This window comes from Juglans regia, chromosome 9, assembly GCF_001411555.2.
Source record: "Juglans regia cultivar Chandler chromosome 9, Walnut 2.0, whole genome shotgun sequence".
NCBI classification, from domain to species: domain Eukaryota; kingdom Viridiplantae; phylum Streptophyta; class Magnoliopsida; order Fagales; family Juglandaceae; genus Juglans; species Juglans regia.
The window spans coordinates 1,397,695-1,412,296 of record NC_049909.1 but is presented as its reverse complement, the minus strand read 5'-3'; the positions used below and the strand labels follow the sequence as shown (position 1 = coordinate 1,412,296).

Sequence of the window (14,602 nt, the reverse complement as noted above, 5' to 3'; positions counted from 1 at the left end):
TAAGTAAGTGAGGATATAAAAGTATATTGAGCCCTTAACAACACGTGCATAGCACATGACTAACTAACAATTAACTAACAAATGACTTCCTCATGTGTTCCTTTCCTTTACAGCTCGAGCCCCCCTTCCTGGTATGAATTGATCATAACACAGCTCCTGCTTCAGAGCTTCTCTCCAGATTTGATCCTAGCAACAGGGTAACATACCAAACCCTAGCACTCAATCTTCGGTGTTGCTTTGATTTGATTTGGTGTGATCAGAAATTTTTCTTGCTTTGATTTGGTTGGTGTTGCTTCACTGTGGAATCAAAATAAAATAGTTTTTGCTTCTACTATGGTTGGTGCTACTTGAAATTTATAGTTTCTGCTAATGCTATGGGATCTATAAAATTTCATTTTCTCCTATGGTTGGTGCTACTTTCAATTTTATAATGGGATTTATAATGGTTGGTGCTACTTCGTTGGTGCTAGTTTCTGCTATGTTGATTTTATTATGGGATTTATAAAACTGTGGAATCAATTTTATTTGGTTGGTGCTACTTTCAATCATCTTCGCTACATCAATTACTTGTTACTGGTTTTGAAGAACCAAATTCACTCGCCCTTTTCTTTCCACCATCTTATGATTAACCACTGGGAGTATAAATGCAATGAGTATATTTTAGTCTAGACTCATAGAAGATGCTCAGCCTTTTGCATTTTTCAATTTTAAAACCAAAACTAACTTATATCACCAACTTTTAAGCACCTAGTATCTGTTATGAATCTCTGCAAACAATTTAGTCCCAGCAATTGGTCAAAAACTCAGGAAAGCAAAACAGACCCAGGAAGAGAAAAACTTAAATTAAAACACCCTCTATCACACACTTGAGAGTGAGAGATGTAAAGAAAGAGAGGGAGAGAGGAGTGAGGAAGTGAAGGTGAGGAGTGTCTTGTGTGGTTTGGTTTTGGTATTTGGGTAATGGTCTATCAATTTTCAATCTCCTGGATATTCCATTACTGGGCTATCAGTTTTCAATCTCCTGGATATTCCATTACTGGGCTACCAATTTTCAAATTCTCCATCCTTGGTTTTGGTATTAGTTTTCTATTTTCTGTTTTCCACTTATAAGAAACCGGCGTGTGCATGGCCTTCCTCCCAACATCTGTGTGCACGCTCTCCTCATCTGTAAAGCTGTTCAGCAAGCACTCTTCTCCTATACATTTGCCCCTAGTATCTGCACACAAGCCCGTCTTACTTGTCCACCACAGTGCTTTCAGATCTAAAGAGCTGTCTTTGGTTGGCAAGAAGAAGAATTTGGGTGGTTGTAGAGTGAAAGCCTCAATGGCGGCGACGACGACAACAGAGAATAAGAAGAAGGTCGAAGTGTTTGATACAAAGGAGGATCTTGCTGTGTCTCTGGCCAAGTACATGGCTGATCTCTCTGATAAGTTCTCTAAAGAAAGAGGGGCTTTTCCCGCTGTCTTGTCTGGTGGGTGTCTCATCAAGTCCCTCAGGTAACTAAATAAAGGTTTTGTTTTTTGTACTGCTTTGACTTTATTTTCATCGTGCCGTTTTTTCGGTAATACCCTGACGACCTCTTTGGTTGATGTGAAATTGTTTAAGGAAATGAAAAGAACATGGAAATTTAGATTTATAACTAAAATTATCTATTTCTATCTGTGCTTGATCGCTCAGGTGGACAATCTGCTTTTAATTTTGGTTACGCTTTAAATAATTTGTTTGCTGGCTAAGAGAAGAAAGGAAAGGAAGAGAATATAGAAAACTTAATTGTGGGTTTATTTATTATTATGAAACAAACGAAACTGATGCAAGAGTTTCCATATTCCAAGTTCTGTCTAAAGGTTATACTTGGTTAAGGTGGGTTTCTGATGTTTGATTGTATTGAAGTGTTCAGTTTACAATCAACAGGATATCTCTCCTTTCCCAATGCAGGGTTAACGATCAATTGTATGGGCTTTTTTTTTTTTTTTTTTATAAGTAAACAAATTGTATTGATCAAAGAATCGACCAAGCCCTATACATTGGTCTAAAACAGGAAAAATGCCTTAAGCTACATTAGCACATTATAGACAAGAAAATCATATAGGTCCATGTCATTGAAATCAACATCAATGGCCCAAGTACCTAGTGTTCTAAAGAAAAAAAACTTTTTGCTCCTCTTGAGATCTCTCCTTGTCTTCAAATGTCCTGTCATTCTGTTCCTGCCATATACACCACATAATGCATATATGAATCATCTTCCATACGGCTTTAATCTGTTGCATGCCTCTTAGATTGGTCTAGCTGGCCAACAATGCCACCATTGTCTTCGGCATAACCCAAGACAAGTCTAATCTACACAACACCTCATTCCATAATACTCGAGCAGTCTTACAATGCAGTAGGAGATGGTTTATAGACTCTCCCCCTTCTCTACACATGCGACACCAATTTACAATGATTACCCTTTGTTTCCTTAAGTTGTCGATTGTGAGAATCTTCCCCAACGAAGATGTCCATACAAAAAACACTGCTTTGGGAGGAGCCTTATTTCTCCAAAGCCTTCTCCATGGAAACTGAGTTTGGGGTTCTTGTGTGAGAGCTTTGTAAAAAGAGCGAGCCGAGAATACCCCTTTACCATCTGGTATCCACCACACTAAATCTTCCTCCTGAGTGCTTGGTAATATAAAGTATAGTAAGCTGTAAAAATCTGCAAAGCTGCAAAGCTGCTTATTTCCCAGTCTTGTGCCGCTCTACTAAAGGTGATGTTCCAACAGATCTGCTCCCCGGATATCTCCATAACTTCCGCCACTGATACATCTTTAGCACTAGCGATATTGAACAGTGAGGGAAATATCTCTTGTAGAGTACTATTACCACACCATATATCTCTCCAAAATTTGATCCTAGAGCCCTCTCCCAGAAGAAATCTAGTATGTCTACTCAAGGCCTCCCAACCTCTTCTAATGTGTTTCCACAAACCCACTCCATACGCCCCCTTACTTCGTTAGTGCACCAACCCCCCCATAAATCCTCATATTTGCTCTCAATCACCAGTTTCCATAGGGCTTCTGGTTCCTTATAATATCTCCACAACCACTTGCCAAGTAAAACCCGATTAAAGGTCCTTATACTTCTAATGCCCAAACCACCATTAGAAATAGGGCGGCATATCGTCTCCCACTTGACTAGGTGAAACTTGAACTCCTCCCCCACTCCACTCCACAAGAAATCACGTTGGAGTTTCTCAATTAGAAACACTACACTTGTAGGTAAAGGAAACAAGGATAAAATATATGTTGGTAAGTTAGAAAGAGTACCTTTTATTAACGTCATCCTACCACCTTTTCACGAATACATCATTTTCCATCCCGCCAGCCTCCGTTCTACTTTCTCAACCACTGTGTCCCATATAGAGGATGTTCTCGAAGGAGCCCCCAACGGAAGGCCCAGATAAGTCATGGGGAGTGAGGCTATCTTGCACCCCAATGTGTTAGCTAGCTGTCGTAGGTTAAGAACACCTCCAATGGGCACCATCTATGATTTGTCGAAGTTCACCTTCAAATCGGATACTACTTCAAAACATAGGAGCAAAGCCTTCAGTGCTCAAATCTGATTTTGATCCGCCTCACAAAAGATAAGAGTATCATCTGCAAACAACAAATGAGATATGTTAACGATTCTCCTCTCAGGGGATCCGGCTGAAAAACCATCCACGAAACCATTATTAGCCAATGGCGAAGTCATCCTACTAAGCGCCTCCATTATAATAAAAAACAACAAAAGGCGACAACAGATCTTCTTGTCTTAGGCCTCGTATGCTATGAAAAAAACCAGCTGGACCACCATTTATCAACACTGAGAATTTCACCAATGATATGCACCGACAGATCCAAGTCCGCCACCTCTCCCCAAAGCCACACCTCCTAAGAAGGTAGAGAAAGAACTCCCAGTTAACGTGATCATAGGCCTTATCCATATCTAGCTTGCAGATGATCCCTGTTTTGCCAGCCTTTAACCTACTATCCAGACATTCATTGGCAATAAGAACTGCATCAAGAATCTGTCTGCCTTTTACAAAAGTATTTTGGAGTTTTGTAATGATCTTCCCTAGCACCTCACTTAGACGGTTCGCCAACACTTTGAAAAATATTTTATAAACACCATTCACTAAGCTTATTGGCCGAAACTCCTTCACCTCCATGGCCCCCACCTTTTTTGGTATCAAAGAAAGAAAAGTGGTGTTAAGGCTTTTCTCGAGTTTTCCCACCAAGAAAAGCTCCTGGAACACCCGCATGAGATCTTCTTTTATCACTTCCCAACAAGTCTAAAAGAAATCAATAGAGAAACCATCAGGCCCCGGAGCGTTGTCTTTAAACATTTTCCTCACTACATCATAAACCTCCGCCTCCTCAAAAGCCCTCTCTATCCGAGATACATCATTCACCTCAATGACGTCAAAAGCAAGGCCATCAGGTGTAGGTCGCCATCCCTCCTACTCAATTAGGAGCTGCTCAAAGAAGCCTACTACATGTTCTTCAATAACCTGCTCTTCCTTGCATTCAACACCATCAATTTTCAGTAACTCAATGTTGTTGTTTTTCCGATGGGAATTTGCAACTATGGAAATATTTGGTACTTCGATCTCCTTCCCTCAACCACAAGGCTCTCGATTATTGACGCCATGATGTCTCTTATAGTAAGATAATCCTTTCAAGTTCCGCAGTCAACCTTGTCATTAGTGCTAGCTCGTCCTGTGTAAGAGACCGCATCTCTTGTAATCTCTCAAGCTCCTAGATTTCCATCACCTTTCTTTTTCTTGTGTTCCCTTATATCTCCAAAAGTCTGCATACTCCAAAGTTTCAAATCTATTTTTAGCACCTTCAATTTACCTACTAGGATGAAGCTAAGGGTACCCGGAAACTGATACGAGAACCACCATTGTCTCACCCTTTCTACAAAGCCTTCTGACTTTAGCCACATGTTTTCAAATTTGAAATACCTTCACTTTCTTCGGATACCACCACAATCAAGCATGATAGGCCAATGATCCGAGCAAAGACGAGGCATTCATTTTTGCCATACATCCAGAAAATGGCTTTCCCATTCTGGTGATATTAAGAACCAAACGAGACCAAGACTGATTGTTTGACCACGTGGCTGAACCCCCTACAAGAGACAAATCCACCAAATTCAAATCAAATATGCATTATGAGAACTCAATCATTTATGGCCTTACTCTTCGATTCCCTAAACACTCGCTTGGAAATCTTATAACGTTAAAGTTTCCAAGGGAGTTCCTACTAGCTGCATAGTCCAACTATTTCTTCCCACAATGCTCTTCTATTGTTATCCAAGTTTCGACCATAGACACCTACAAAAGCCCACAAAAAATCATCTGATACACTCTTGAAAGAACATGCCACCGAGTAGGACCCTACACGATCCTCTATTTTCTCCACCACCCATCTATCCCACATCAACAACATACCCCTTGAGGCCCCAATAAAAGCCATATACACTCAATCCACATGAACACAACTCCATAAACTTCGCACAATTTTCCCATCAATCATTTTCATCTTTATCTCTTGTAAACACAATGTCTACCTTCCACTCACGAAGTAGATTTCTTACTTGGAAACGTTTATTAGCCTCATTAAGTTTGTGAACATTCCACGATACTATCATGGGTTTCATATAGAGAAAGCCAACCCCTTCCCTTTTGACCTACCCCTGCTGGAGCTACCCTCGGAATTCATAGACCAAGTCAATCTGTTTAGCTGACACTATTTTTTTGATCCAGCTTTTCTATTACTTTGATGCCTCGCTTCAATGGCTGTAAGCAAAGCCATAAATTGATCTTCACTTTCCTCACACTTTAGCCCCACAAATTTTTGTAGTAAATACCCAATCTGAGACATTATAATGCATTGGCATCATGAAGCTCAGAGGGACTGGATCACCTCCACCAAAAGTCTCTTCCACCACTGAAATATGTCAAGAAGTACTCGCAGAAAGTTCAACATCAGAAAAGTAAGCTTGCTCTTCATCCGAGGCCCCCCCCTCCCATCCTCTTCATCCGATTCATCCATCTTAGATTCATCAGGAAACTGTGCAGGTGGGTTTACGTACGTGGGACTTTCACCCACTAAGCTTATCGGCAAACTCTGCCCCTCCAGAAAAGTAAGCTTGCTATTCATCCGAGCTCGTCGATCAGGCTGTGTCCATTTGACATCTTTTGGCCTTCATCAGAGGTCACCACCATCATCTCCGGCCTATTCTGGGTTGCCACCGTCACCTTCAGAAGACCACCACCATCTCCAGATTGTTTCTGGGAAACCAAGATAGGTTTGTCGGGCTTTTTCTGCAAAACCAACCACTGCTGGCTGTCATCAGAGACCCCCACCAACATCGCTGGCACCTTCTAAGTAGCCGGCACATTTTGTGTCACCAGTGGCTGCACCCCCACTGACGGCGTGGTGGCTGGTGTGTGAGCTACACTCTCGCCCATAGTGAAGGGTTGCACTCTCGGGCTGGCCTTCCTACGGTAATGTTTGGGTTGGGGCCCATAGTGAGGCCTAGCCCTTGATCCCGAAGGCCTAGAAGCCTCTGAAGGCCCGGTCCAACCCAAAGGCTTAAACCTCCTTCCGTGGGGGCCCAACCCATAGTAAGGCCTAGTTCTTTCCACAAACGCCGGCCCCTTTCCCTTATCCTTCCCCTTTTTTTTACCTTTTTAGTCCTAACATTCCTTAACACTTCATCCATTTTTTGCTGCAGATGCCTCAATTTCCTCTGCATATCCATCAGAGCATGCCACTCATCTCCTGCACTTTTTCCGTCAGCCTCCCTGCCATAGCCAGCGTCAGGTACAAACGGAGGGGCTCGATGCAGCTTTTGATTCTTAGGCCTCACACCACCATCTCCACCTCCTTGTACCAGGGGCAGCGCCACCTGCACTGAAGCATCCTAGTGTGACTGAGAGCCACCATGGAAACCACCCCTGTTTCTCCTTTCGAGTTCAAAGTCCACCAGAGCCTCCCTCAGTCTCCTCCGTCCCCTCCCTCCTTCACCCTCAGGGATTAACAAAAAACTCCTCCTTCCTCCCTCACCATATTATGCCACCATCATATATTGCCCTCTACTATTCGAGCACTTCTGTGCTACTAAACTCCGGTAGCCTTCCCTAACTACCGAATAAAACTCTTGCTTCTCCCCCCATTCAAGCATTCCTCCAGTGCATCTCCAAGCCATTGCACTATCCTTGGTTCCAGCAATAAAGAACTCTTCCCTTTCCATCCTTTCTCTGTGATACATAACAAAGCAGCCTCTTGCACAAGACTGAAAAGTTTTGACTCTATCACAATCTCTCCTCTGAATCCCATAACAAAAATTAGTGTATCATCATGAAGCACAATATTTTTTTTTTGAGAAGTGTACGGAGAGAAAAATGTTAGAGAGAGAAAGCTTGACAAAACAGGGGTATGAATCGCACTTGATGGTGATTAGCTATGGTAATTACTTGACATTTAGATTTCAGGAAATTATTGAAACCTCCATATATTGATAGGATTGAATGGTCGAAATGGCATGTCTTTTGGGTAGATAATGAAGACAGCAACTATAAGCTTGCTTACGATGGGTTTCTTTCTAAGGTATGATTATTGAATATTTCTTGTTTTCATTTTTACTAAAACTTGCCGTAGGAATTGTATATGCTGGTTCTACTGTTATTTGTTACACCTTAATGCTCTTTGAATGTTACTCGAGTGTATTTGTAACGACCTGGTCCCGAATGGGTCGGAGAGTTACTACTTGTCACTCAAAAATCATGTCTCACAGTTCATATATAAACTCTAACTTCTGAATTACACATGGATCTCAATGTTTAAAACTCCTACTCCCAAAATAATTAACTATGAACACAACTAAGTCTCAAAATAAACCTCAACCTTCCAAAAATACCCAATCAACAAAGAAAAATAGAATTATTGAATAAAATGCTCAGATAACCAAAGTACCCTCTTTGTACTTATTCCATTATGCTCACGTAACCTTATACATGATTTCTAGTCTTGATCTCCAGCTGTACCATCAAAATTATCTGAAAAATATTATGCAGATAAGGGATGAGTTATCAACAACTCAATAAGCAAAGAACATATACTAGTATGTAAATATGAGCATTTTCAGAAAGTTCGGTATGTAGAAACAAAACATTTTATTTTCATATGCAGATCTCATAAATGTGTTATTAGAAAATCAAAGCAACTTTTCAATCTTTTCATACTCAAAAACCAACTGTTCATATTCAAAGATTTTTTTCATATTAAAAAATCCTTTTCATATTCAAAAACGTTTTGGCATAACATAACTGAACATCTTCATCTTATCATATTATATCATATTGTATCGTATCACATCATATCATATACCATGTTTAACCTCCGTGGTAGGGTTGTGCTATCCCCGGTGACCAAACCAGGCAGTATCATATTGTGAAGCTTTTCCCTTTTCAATCTCGGAGCTTCCAGTGTGCACACAGGAAAGAACACATAAAATACCACTTTGTTTCCAAAGTGGGTGCACTCATATCATATCATATCATGTTGGTACCAACCATATCACGTGAACCAGTATCATCATATTAGAACCATATTCAGAATCAGAATCAAAACAGATAAGTATGCCAAAGGTTTTTCATATCCATATCATATCAAATCACGAGCTGAACATACTCATATTATTTCCATTTGATAAAAAACAGGTCCAAATCATTTTCATATCACATGTACAAAAATACACAGACATCATATTTTCTCTTTTGCACATTTCAGAAACATGTCCAATATTGCTCATGTCAACACTATTCATGTCAAAAATATTTCTTTTCTCTTTCATACATATCTCATGAGTAAATGCAAAACATATACTGAGGTTGTTTTTCTCTATTTCTTTTTAAAACAACATGCACATTTTTACAAACCAACCTCAGTTCATTTCACAACAGTGCCAAACGAATATCAATCGTCACCAATAGAAAAATTCATGTAACTTGAATAAATCTCCACTTTGAACAATTACTTCATAACTACACCTGAAATACCTATTTTAATACCTCAAGACCTAAAATTCTCATAATCTCAAAAATACCATTACTTCCCAAATTCCTCAATATCCGCTTAATATCTTCAACTAAGATATTAAATTCTAACTTATTTACTATTGAAATTAAACTATAAAATTTAATACTAGATAATATAATATAATAAATGTAATATACTTTATAAAGCCTAATTATCATCTGTAATAATATTTATACTTAAAACCAAGCCTTCACATAGTAAATTAAAAAAAAGCAAGCCCAACGTATAACCAGGGGTATTTTGGGAAATATTCATATAAATGGGTTCAAAATAATTCAAAACTTTATCTATTTTGTTTATAAGCTATATAATTAAAAAAATTTAGGTTAATTTAGAACCCATCTAAAGGAACAGTGTTTAATTTAGAACCCATCTAAAGGGACAGTGTTTTAGGAAATACGTAAAAGATGCATGGGCTTATTGGGAAAAACTATGAAAACAAAAGGAAAACTGAGTTGTGAAGTGCTCCAGACCAAAACAATATGCGACTGAGGATTCCAATACTCATCGAGAGAGGAGGCGTGGCGCGAAGAGCGGGGAGGTGGGCGGCGTTCGAAGGTGGTCACATGGCGGCATTGCACTAAGATCAGAGAGAAAGTTATGAGAGAAATAGGTAACGAAGAGGAGACCGTGGGGAAAAAGCAACGAGATGCCATGGTCTCACCAAGAGGAAAAGCACCTGGGTGATGGGAGGTGGTCGGCAGTACCTTCTCTGAAAGTGAAGGCGACGTGGATGGCTGCCATCGTTGCTAGGCTTCACCGTCATGGCTGGTGGCACCTAATAGAACCGAGACCTAGGTAACAAAAGATGCTCTGCTTCAAGAAGTTCAAACAGGGGACAAAGAGGCTGAGTGTGGGTACGATGGTGCAAGGCAGTGCTGTGGAGTTGCTGCCTAGTGGGAGTCGAGAAAGGAGTGGTTTTCGTGGGTTTGCTGTTGGTGGTTCCCATGGTGGTCCCGAGTGGAAATGGGGTTGTTGGCATGAAGGAGCATGTCGTGGGGGTTGGGCCGTGGGGACTGTCCCATCTTGCTGCAGCTAGGCATGACTGGTGGCTTCCAGTGGTTGTCTGGTGAGGTGTTAGGAGGCGGCTGGTTGGCAGGAGGCTGCGCTTCAGTGATTGGTGGTTTGTGGCAATGGCGTTGCCTTATGGTCTAGGACCATGGGCTTTGGGGGCAAGGGTGAGAAACTGATGTGAGGGATAGGGAGAGAGTCTGATGAGAGTGAAATTTTTGGAAGTGAAGAAAAAAGAGATGCGGTTGAGAAGTTGAAGAAAAAGTGGGAGTGAGATTCGGCACAAGCAAAAACTGAAAATCAAAAAGGGAGAAAGGAAGAAACCGTCGGAGGAAAAGAAAAACAAAAGAAAACAAAGGCATACCTGAAAACGACGCCGTAATGCTCCTTTGGTGAGAACTGGTCTGGGCTTGGGTCTTACAGTATTTGAGAATTATCTCACTAATTTGGAGCTTATAGAAGTCTGATCTATCTATCCTAATGGTTGCACCACTTTTTGAAAGAATTGCGAGGACAAGTGTAACGTCAAAAGAGAACATGAGGTCCAAACGGTTAGAGAAGACATATTATCTTACAAACAAAATTATGAGAACATAGTTTTTGTTATGACTCTTGCAATGACCCATGAAGGCCCTAGTCACATTTCGTCCCATTTTACAAAAAGTAGGCAAGGTTATAATTGGAGCCCCTTGGAATTTTTATAAAGGGATACTTATATATATAAAAAAAAATTGTTATAAAGGGCTTGAACTTCTTCCTTCCAAGTAATATAGGTCTCATTCATTACCTTCCTAAACACAATTTGGGATATCACAATCTCCTCTCTTAAATTCCTAACGTCCTTTTTAGGCTAAATCCATCATTAGTGGCATAATTGAAGTCCCACATTTATGGTTAAGATTGATTTTGGTACCATTCGGAATGATCTGAAATGAAGGTCCAAGTCATATCGGGGCCTACATTCCAAAAGGGCTAATCAAGGCTACAATTGGAGCACCCCCAGCATTACAAAGGGTTTGGACTTCTCTCTCCTAAGTAATGTGGAATCATTCACTACCTTCATTTCTTATATAGTATCCAGAGTACTTATAATATATATATATATATATATATATGTAGTATCCAGAGTATTACAATTTACTATAAATCCACGTCATCTTAGTCTAGTTGTGCCATGTATGATAGAGCCATTTGTAACGACCCAAGAAAGGCCCAAGCTACATCTAGGCTCATGCCCCAAAAGAACTAGTCAATATTTTTTTTTATTGGCAACGGATGATCGGGAACAAAGTCAATATTACAATTAAAGCCCCTTGAATTTTTTTATAAAGGGTATGAACTTCTCTTTTCCAATCAATATGGGATTCCATTCACCATCTTTTTATACTCAATCTGGGATATTATACTATTGAGTTTAATCATGATTAGTTTAGGTGATGAAAAAACAAACTGGGTGTTTTTGAATGGCAAGTGATGTTTTACACCTTTTTGATGAATTTATACATTTCTAATTCAAGATCGTCGTTGTTGTTGTTGTTGGTTTTTTTTTTTTTCTTTTTTTTTTCAATCAATGTGAAAAGCTTAGTTTGGGTCATATGTACTTGAGAGGCAGTCTTACGTTCTTGAATTCACTTATCATGAATTTTCATTCTTCTGTCCATGGCTATTCCACTTGTGATGCGATTAAGCCTGTTAAACTTTTTCTTGACAGATACCAATTCTCCCTGGTAATGTCTATGCAATCAATGATGCGCTATTAGCCGAGGGTGCTACTGATGATTATGAGACCTGTCTCAAACATTTGGTCAATATAAGTGTGATAGATCTATCAGCTGCTAGTGGGTTTCCAAAGTTTGATCTCATGCTGCTGGGCATGGGTCCAGATGGACACGTCGCTTCTTTATTCCCAGGGCATCCTCTCCTCAAAGAAAATGAAAAGTGGGTCACCTTTATTAAGGGCTCACCAAAACCACCGCCAGAGAGAATTACTTTTACCTTCCCTGTGATCAACTCGTCTGCATATATTGCCCTTGTGGTGGTGGGTGCTGGTAAAGCTGGAGCAGTGCAAACAACATTGGGAAAGGGTCAAAATCCCGATAAGCTTCCTGTCCAAGAGGTTTCATCCTAAGGGGAGTTGACTTGGTTTTTGTACAAGGGTGCAGCTTCAAAGTTATAGGAGTCCTGATGTTGAAATCCGTATGAAGGCATCCAAGTAGTGTGCTGGTGTGTTTATCCTGTACTGTGGTGTATTTGGAATTCATATAGCCGTTCTGCTTGATAGGTAATGGGTCGCGTGGGTTTTCCTTTTCCTATGATTGCAATAAAAGAAAGGTGGATAATGTCTGGTTTTATATATGATTTGCTAATATTACTTCTTCTATTCTTCCTTCTTGTCTTCTAGAAGTCTTTTATTTATATTTACTATTTTATCATGGGTCAACTCACTACAAGGGATTTGGCTTTTACTGGCATTTTTTCTATCGCTGCAATTAAAATCGACGGAAAAAGCAAGCAATTACGATGAAATTCTTGTCTCCGCTGAATTAACGCCCGATTTTGGAATATGGGCGCCAGTGAACAGAGTTTCATTCTATTGCAGGGGGTTTAATCTTTTTGTGGCGAATTTGTGCATTGCAAAAGAAGCCCAGCAATGCGTCGGCCGAATAACGTCGGTCATAATTTTTGTTGCAACGATTTTAAAACAAACCGCCATAAAATATCATGATATTTCCCTTCATGCCTCATGCTTTCCCCTTCATAATTCCCACCATTCAAGGTCACATTGGATTTTCATTCATGTTCTCGTCTCCATTTTCCATCCCCGAAAGGAACATTGTGTATATTGCTGCATTTTCGTGTTCTTCTTTGGGTGTCCCCACCCCTGCCGTTCCCTCCCAAGGCCACCACCATCATCTCTCTCATGGAAACCACGACAAATTTTGAGGTAATTTGCAACCTTTAAGTTTTGCGTGTTAGAGTTTTTGCAATTAGAGTTTCCAATATCTTGAGGATTTATTTATGCTACCCTACATCTAGTTGTGAAGCCATTTATTTGAAGTTATGTGATTTGGGATAGGCTTGGAGGAAGGGCTGTTGTTTGGGGATATGTATGAACCGGCATGTTGGTTTCCACATAATCTTGCCATCGATTTCCATCGCAATCTTGAATGATGGCCATTGGGTTCATTAATCTTAAAGGTATTGCACTTCCCTTACTTAAACTAGTGAAGCAATCAGTTTGCCATTTTTCGTGCATATAGTTTCGTGATGTATTTTCTACCTGTATTCATATATTTTGGAAATGCAATTTCAAAGGTCAGAACCATAACATAGAGGGCCAATCTTGGAAAGAAATTAAACCTTAGCCCAGTAATAGTTTACTTCAGACTCATTTCTTGCATGGAAATGATGGTTGATCCAATATATCATTATATTGTGTGTTGGCTTACTCTAACTATTTATAACTTCCATGGAGATTTTGAAACTGCATACAGATTTAAGGCATGAGTTCTCTCTCTTGATAGGCTATTGTGTTAACTTACATACATAATCAACTATATTTTATTTGTTGCACATGACCGAATTCATTTCATTCTTATGTATCTCCATGGTTTTGGGTAATTTATTTCCATAATGTAACCCCAATTTGACCCACTAACACTTCCTACTAGGCCATATAGTTGCTCTTGTTATTACATAAAAGAGTGCAAGTTAAGTCATGCTTATATATTATTTCTTCCCAAATCCCATGAATAGGCAACAAACGCATGCATATAGGCCTCTAATTATTGTCAACTCTTGTTATAAGTATGTTTTGTACAAGGGAAGCGGAAAAGATTTATATGCACTATCATCAAAAGATTACATGAGATTTCTATACACTTCCACTTTGAAGGCCTTTGATCAGGAATGAATTGCTCTTGTTGGCCACCGTATATGCCTCAGTTTAGGTAGGTGAAACAACAACTTCTAGAAAAGTAGGAATTGCTAATTCTTTAGCTTAGCCTCCTACATATTCAGTTCGTAGGCAATTGGCCAGAGAGTGTGATCTCTTTTTCTTTTTTCACATTCTTCGTCTATTTCCAAGATGGACAATTTTGCTCTGTGCAGGCTAGTGGCCTTTTTCCAATTAATTATGCATTTACAAAACTCATGAGAAGGATAGAATTACAAAACACATACTACCTGCAGTACTTCAAGTGGAAAAACTAGTTAGACAATAAGTTTTGCACCTTAAATATTAATTCCCACCAGATTCCATTAATATATTTGACCCTTGGGATGGAGAATGAGTCAACCGATTCAGTAAGCCACTCTTTATTCTTTCCCCCTAAACAGTTGCCCTTAAACCATAGATATGCTTATAAAAGAAAACAACTAAGCTTCGAATATAGGTTCAGTTATCGAAGCAGACATCATATATAAAACATGTTGTAGGGTTATTGTATCCCAAAACATAAAAA

General features: G+C 39.7%; 1 protein-coding gene across 1 annotated transcript; it reads left to right on the top strand.

Annotated features, from left to right (window-relative positions):
• Positions 1 to 1,410: 1,410 nt before the first annotated feature.
• Positions 1,411 to 12,267, top strand: LOC108986276 (probable 6-phosphogluconolactonase 4, chloroplastic). Its single transcript, XM_035694241.1, has 3 exons — positions 1,411 to 1,496; positions 7,523 to 7,637; positions 11,851 to 12,267. The coding sequence occupies exons 1-3, from the start codon at positions 1,411 to 1,413 to the stop codon at positions 12,265 to 12,267; spliced, it is 618 nt and encodes a 205-aa protein (XP_035550134.1).
• The last annotated feature ends 2,335 nt before the right edge of the window (positions 12,268 to 14,602 follow it).